The 7,539-nt window shown below is 40.8% G+C and overlaps 1 protein-coding gene across 1 annotated transcript in view; it reads right to left on the bottom strand.

The window, feature by feature from the left end:
- Positions 1-416: 416 nt before the first annotated feature.
- The window catches only part of BEAN1 (brain expressed associated with NEDD4 1), a 52,172-nt gene continuing 45,049 nt past the window's right edge, over positions 417-7,539 (bottom strand). The window contains exon 5 of the mRNA XM_058845960.1: positions 417-1,187. Within this exon, the coding sequence (XP_058701943.1) occupies positions 923-1,187 (265 nt within the window). The 3' untranslated portion in view covers positions 417-922. The remainder of the gene's footprint in view (positions 1,188-7,539) is intronic.

Below are 7,539 nucleotides of genomic sequence, written 5' to 3'. Positions count from 1 at the left end.
TGTTCCTGCCCAGCGCAGCATCACACACAGTTCTAGAGGTCACCGTGGGCACACGGGAACACCCCGGCTCCTTACGGAACAAGACACCGCTTTGTGCCTGGAAGTGCAGCCGTGTGTGGGAACTGGCCTGAAGCACCCTCTGGGATTCCTGTGCCCTCCCCTGGTTACAGCAGGGCCCGTGGAGGACACGCAGCTCCAGCCTGCACAGCTGCGCTGCAGCCTCTGCACTTCGGGACCTGCTGCCACCTCTCCACACTTGTGGATGGTTGATTCTGAGCCTGCTCTGCAATACTCTGGAAAGCCTGGTACCAAAGGAATAATGTGAATAGTAAAATAATATTATTCTTTTTTCCTTTTGCTTCTACATGACACTGATGATAATATTTTTTTTTTTTTTTTGGCAGTGCTTTGCCTACAGAAACACATAGTTAGACAAAGAGTTATTTAAAAATGCTTTGTTTTCAATACACTGAATGAGATGTACTAGTGACACCTACAATGACAACAAAATGCTCTTCTTTTACCTTCTGTTCTAAAACATGCAAAGTGTCATAAAATCAACAAGTAAGCTTGACTGGATAACATTTATCTTCTTTATGAGTGGCTGATTTCAATGGGCTTTGCAATGCTTCAAAAAGGTCAGATGCACTGCATGTCTGCTGCTCTTTTATGCTGTGTGATGCCATGGAACACTTTGAAGCACAAACAGGGAAATTTAGGTAAACTTGCAAAATTCACTGTAAAAAAAATCCCATTGTATCCCTGTTTAAAGATAGAAAATTGGTAAAACTTCCAGAGGTTTTATTCTTCCATTGGTCTGAATTCTTCAGAAGAATTGAAGGAAGGAGCCACTTTGATTGACAAGGTTGTGGTCTGGTGGCCAGTGGGAGAATGTTCCATGTTTCTGTTGGAGCAGGTGTGCTCACACCCCACTGTCCCGTATGGGGGAGCAGCCTCCGCACTGTGAGATCACCGAGATGGCCGAGCTGGGCTGCTGCAAGTCCTGCAGCCTCACTGCAGAATGTGCAGCCCGTCCTGCAGTCCCAGCTGCTGCTTCCTCTTCCTGGCTGTCACAGATATTTATAGGTATTTCATTTCTTTGGCAAGGGTCCGTAAGGGAATATGGGGGGGGATCATCTGTGGGAATATATATTTGTGTCGCTCCTGGCCCCACACATTCGTCGTAGCTGAAAGAAAAAAAAGAGATGTTCATTAGACTCCTAGGAAAAATGCCACAGTACATTATTTCAGCATAACAGAGGCAAGTAAAGTGAGAAGAAAATGAGTGTCTGGTGTTTTATCCCTCAGCTCACATCCTTGCTGACCCTGCCATGTCAGACACTCAAGAACGTAGCACTCAGAAACAGCCAGAGATAATCCCTGAGGTGCAGTGCAGCCAGTGCTCACTCCTGCTCATTCCTGCCTGTAAGAGCCAGGTTAGAAAAACGTGGGGGAAGGAGGTGGTGCTGCTGTTTCGGGTGTGGAATGAGGTCTGGGGAGCTCATGCTGGAGTCTCTGGCAGATTATTCCTCTGTGCTGTCTCTGGAGCTCAGCCAGCGCTGCCCGGGTGGGCAGTCAGGGTGGAAGGGGCAGCAGGATTCCTTGCTGGATAACCTGGACAGGCTCGTGCTGCTCACTCTGGGACAGGGCACAGATCCTGTTCCTCCAAAAGAGCAGCAGTGCAGGGCAGCTGGGCTTTCCATGGACAGCCAGCTTGGCTGCAGCCAGGATTTGTGGTTCTGTCTGTGCCCTGCACAACAGGGAAACTGTTCCCTCCTGCCTCTGCCCTGTGCTCCCTGGCAGGAGAGATAAAGAGTCACAACATCATCATCTTAAATGTTACACGTGCTTTGTGGCTGCTGCTTAACCATTCCAGGATCATTTTAAATCAAATCCTGAAGGGAATGTTTCCTGTCAAAAAAAAACAAAACAAAAAACCAAACCTTTCCCTACTGAGTTAACCTGAAAAACATTTCTGCTGGAGCCAGACAAATTAAGAACCTATTTCCTCAGCTGCACTAACTGCAGAGCAATTAAGATCTGGGATATTTCCTGAAAATTGGGATACTGAGCATGTGTTTTCTCAGCAGACTGCAGGCACACACTGTGCCCCTGGACCTGTGTTACTGCCAGGCTAAACAGAGCTCCCAAACCCCAGGCTGGGCTATGGAAATGGTTCTTAGGGAAGGGAGAGGTAAGAAAGTGAAATCAGAGTGCTACACAACTAAACTCAAATATCCATGGGTGGTTTTTACCTCCATTTCATCTTACTTTTATATTCATCAAGACAATAGCTTTAAATTCAGACTAGAAAATTTTGATTTCCCTATCAGAAAATAATATTTAAGAACCTAAATCTGTTCTGAAAATCCTGAACAGGGCTGCTAGATATTTCAGAAAAGTCCCAGCATGTTAGGAAATAGAATTGGGTTTTTTTTACAGCATGTGGAAAAGATGTCACTCCAGCCTCTACTGAACGCACTGAAGCTTTCAAACATACATGGTAGTCTTTGAAAAGCTCTTAAACCTCAGTCAGAGATTGAGGAGCTGATGTCCTCAAGTCTCCTTGAGCTCTATGAGAGAAAAGGAACAGCCACTTCTTGCAGGATTCCTATGAGCTGCATCTTTATTTAATTTACATTTTGCTGACCCAAAGCCCAGTGAATTTATTTCAAATCTCACCTCAGGTTTTGACTGACTTAATCAGGCTAACAGAGAGCACTTACTGGGTCTGTTAGCACAGGGAAAAGTTTCCATTCAGAAAAGCCCACAGTAAGTGAGTTTCAAGGTGGAAAATTTGGAATCCTTCTGCCAAGACACAAAAGGGAAGAAGCTTCTGGGAAATCTGCCACTGACCTAAAGGAAAAATGGGCACAGTGGGAACTGTTTCTTGCTGCTGTTCCCTGATCATCTGCAGATGATTCCTCTGCCTTGGGTTTAATTTAATGCCTTTCCTGGACCACAGCTCAGCTTTGTAGAACTGAACTGCAGGCTGGGATAAACAGGGAAATGATCCCTTGGGAAGGAGATTTTAAGGGTCAAGTAAATGGGTGTGAATTATGGTATTAAAGAGTTGGCATTTTAGTGTTTAATTTCAAATATCAATGTATTCATGTATTTCATCCTTCATACATATGATGGATAAAAATAACAATCTTTTTCTCCAAAAGCAAGTAATGTTCTTCCCCCTCATTTTTTTGCAATTAAGATCACATTTTAAAAATTGAGTAAGATAGTAAAAAACACATGCCAGACTTTCAGTTAAACAGCTTTTTGGCAGCTTCACAGCTGTGCCTACAGATTGTTGTGGCCACAGAGAGAATTCCAAATAATTCAAATACTTGTGTTTTTATAATAACTTTTTGTATTTTGTTATTAGTTTATGATCTTGATGTTCATTTCCTGTGTTCTTTTCTATGCACAGGATCTTTGCTTGTAGAACTGACATTGCAAACAGCTCCTGCTCTGTTTCTGCAGATAAGGTTCCTAGCACTCTCTAATGAGGCCAGAATGAACATGAATTAAGGTCATAAAAGAGATTTCAACTTTGTATTTTCTCCTACATTTCCAAATGTTTTGTGGGGTTTTAATTTTTTTTTTTTTGTTTTGTTTTTCTTTGTTTGTTTGTTTTGAGGTGTGATTTTTTTCCCCCCTCTCTTTAACAGTTTTAGTACTTTGGTTGTGCTTTCTGACTGCTGTTATAGAGGCATTCCTGTAGGACAAATAATGCATTATCAACTCTACAAGCATGAATTTTCTTTTGCAGTCTCTCCTTCAATGAGACTTGAATAAGTAAACTTATATGATTTTACAAAATCTTTTTTATTAGAGAATCTAAGCAAGTATTTTAAGAAATAATACCCAGTTGGACAGGCACCCACTGTCCATGTGTGGTGGTGTTTGGAAAAACCATTCCTCAAAAGATTTGAAGGATTATTTAGAAAAAATTACAATAGTAATAATTTCTTGCAGGTGATTAGCAAGTATTGATGTGAGGGATGCTGGACTAAAACCTTACTGTCATTTTAAAATAAAACCAAACCCTGATCCCCAATCTGGACCTAAATAGGCAAAAATATTTGGGGGTGGTGGCAGGTGGGGGGAGGTTGGGAGGTTTGGCTTGGTTTGGTTTTTTATTTTATGTTTGTGTTTTTTCTGGGCCAGATTTCTCCTGGTTTGGCTGCCTCAGAAGCTCCCAGTTTAGTTGGGGGCACCAGGAACATCAGGGAACTGGAAATGGGGGAGAGATGAAGAGGGGGGATCTGAGACTGCAGCTCACAGGCAGAAATCATCAAACTGCAACCTCAGGAACTGCTAAGGGAGTGATACCCACAAAGAGGTGTGTAATGTGTGTGTGTACTTATCTATGTGTGTGTATAGGTATATTTATGTTTGTATATAAATATTTATAAATATAATTAATATAATATATAAATATATAAAAAGATAATATAATATATATATATTTATAAATATCTATGTTTTGCAACTGACAATGCAGGACCATGAAGTGGAAAAACAAAAATACATGTTCATCTTTTACAAAAGCCACCACAATAGTTCCATTTTATCTGTCAGATTCACTTCTGTGAATATATTGGACATGTAAAAAGTAACTCAGGCTTGAAGTTCACTACAGCACTCACAGGAAAATCCTTTTAGACAGGAAAGCAAATGTCTTTGGAAAGTGTTGTGTTACAATACCATAAATAATGGAGCACAGGAACTCATTACACTGCACCTTGTGGATACCAGCCCTGAAAAAACCCTTGGCTGCAGTACTTGTGGTGAATCCACTTTAATCCACTGCTTTCTAAAACTTGTATTATCTGGAGGTTCAGTATCAGCAGGCAGGGATGAGAAGGAAAGGGTGCTGACCATGAACTCTGCTGCTTTCTGCCCTGGTTTTTATTATTATATCTGCACAGCTGTTGTAGACACACTATTGATTTTTGAAGGGATAATTTCCCTAGGTAAAGCAAGGAAAGCTGATGTCTGTGAGCATCCTGCTGCACATAAATGTGATTTGCAGAAAGGGGAATGGTGCTCCAAAATGGCAGCAGCTCTCCAAGCTGCATAAGAAACAGCCAGCAGCAGTGAAAGCAGCAGCACCTGATGGAAGGGAAGCACCAAGGATTTCTAACCAGAAATCTGCAGTGCCATGCAGAGCAGCCAAAACTTAAAGCTGTCAAATCTTTGATGACTGTGCTTAGAAAACAAGGAGTATTTGTCTCTGATTTCCCCATTGCCAGACTTTCTGTTGCATCTTGCAGCCAGTATTTCCTTCACCTGCTCAGAATTCATTCCTGGAATAATTAAACTAAAGCCCTTTCTAGGAACGTGATCTTGTCAAATGGAAAACTTCCTCAGACATCAGCAGGTTCTGGTGACATGCAAGAATTGGTGGTGCTGTTTAGAATCCAATTTGTGGATTAACTCCATGGGGAATTGATGGTCAGCTCTCCAAGCTGACCTTGTTGAGCATGGCAGGAGGGGCAATAACCTTGTGAATTTGTTGGGTCTTGTTGCAGTTTTAGGATGGGTTTGTTGCCAGGGAAACCCCAAAGAGCTTTAACTGGCTGTCATTCATCAACCAGGAGCCCCTCTCTGGGGCAGGAAAAAGGTTCTGCTGACAGAACTTTTTAAGATGCAAATAACAAGTGAAAAAAGGCAGAGCTGGGAATGAAGAATTCTTTGTGCAATAGATGTCTCATGGTTCACTTAGTTCATTTGATGTACATTCTGACTGCTAAAATTGCTCTTGTTGCACTGTTTCAGATTTCCTGGTGACCTGCTGGTGTTCTTTTGATAATGGCAAACAGAACCCCTGAAAGTGGAACATCCATGTGCTGACAGGTTGGAGCTGTGAGAAACAGCACAGAGGATGTTTAGATGATTTTGTTACCTGACAGAAAAGCTGAAATTAGAACAATTGTGCTGTAACTCTCTACAAGAAGGTTCAGATGAAAAGAATAATGATATGTTTGATGCCCATGTAGGCATGAGCTGAACTCTCCATTCTGTGATGACACAATTTGCTCACAGCCAGGTTTGTAGGAGAGCAGCCTGGAAATCTGTCCAGGTTTCCTTTGAGGAATGTTTTCCTAGAATACATATTTTCTTTGGTGATTTATTATTACCATGAGGAAATGTATCAGTTTTGGCAGAAATGCTCCTCTAGTGACATATGTCATGAGCCAGGATATTTTCCTAGGTTTATTTTTGATCCTGACACTTTCAATTTGAGATATCAATTTGATATTTATATAAATATTTATTTTAATGTTTTTCATTAGTAAAACCCAAGGTATTGTTCAAGAAAACATCTAGGGCTTAAATAACTTAATCATTGAAGAGACAGGAAAGGTGGAATTTAGAATTTTTCTGTCTTTTTTTCTGTTCATAGTTATTTCTGGAATTTCCAATTCCTCAGAACTACAATAGGACTCTTTGTGTTAATGAGCACTGAAAGGCTGCATGTTTGTTCTGCACTCTGTGTCAAGATAATCTTGAGGAAGTTATGACTTTGATGGATAAATATTCCAGAGGAAAAATGAAATTCAGTGTAAACTGTTTTCATGAGAAAATATATCACATAACATTTGAAAACAATATAATGCAGTTTCATCATAATTGTCCAACTTTAAATGATTGAAATAAATGTTTTAAATAAAATAAGTCATTCTAGGATGAAGATTTCATAATTTTATACATAGTAAGAACAACTTGGTCATCAGCAGTGTTTGGTCTCTGGATTTCTGTAACCATTATACAGTAAAGGATGCTGGGTACTGGTTGAGTAACAAGAATCATTTAAGATAAATAAAAATTTGTAGCTTCCCAAGCCATGGAGTTAATCCACAAATTGGATTCTAAACACCACCACCAATTCTTGCATGTCACCAGAACCTGCTGATGTTTGAGGAAGTTTTCCATTTGACAAGATCACGTTCCTAGAAAGGGCTTTAGTTTAATTATTCCAGGAATGAATTCTGAGCAGGTGAAGGAAATACTGGCTGCAAGATGCAACAGAAAGTCTGGCAATGAGGAAATCAGAGACAAATACTCCTTGTTTTCTAAGCACAGTCACCAAAGATTTGACAGCTTTAAGTTTTGGCTGCCCTGCATGGCACTGCAGATTTCTGGTTAGAAATCCTTGGTGCTTCCCTTCCATCAGGTGCTGCTGCTTTCACTGCTGCTGGCTGTTTCTTATGCAGCAATAATTTGCACCTCCAGAGTGGAACTGGGGCAGGTGTAAAGAGAGGCTGGTCAGAAGGTGCAGCCTCCCCAGAGATATTTTTGATGACAGAAAGCAAAGGGAATTCTGTGCCTCAGCCTCCCAACACGTAGGCTGAGGTGTGAGAGCATTTTTGACTACAAAGACAAGAGAAAAAGAGAAAGGTGTGGATATTTAAGAGGAATAGAAATGTCAAGAAAGAAACTCATAAAATGGCTGTAAACAAAGTTAAGCTTGAAATAAGAAGTTGGCCAGAATAATTAGGAATTTACTTGTTTTTATCCCTAATACTGATGAGGAAC

Source organism: Poecile atricapillus, chromosome 10 (genome assembly GCF_030490865.1).
Source record: "Poecile atricapillus isolate bPoeAtr1 chromosome 10, bPoeAtr1.hap1, whole genome shotgun sequence".
NCBI classification, from domain to species: domain Eukaryota; kingdom Metazoa; phylum Chordata; class Aves; order Passeriformes; family Paridae; genus Poecile; species Poecile atricapillus.
The sequence above is the reverse complement of the archived record's forward strand: the minus strand, read 5'-3'. Positions and strand labels throughout refer to the sequence as shown.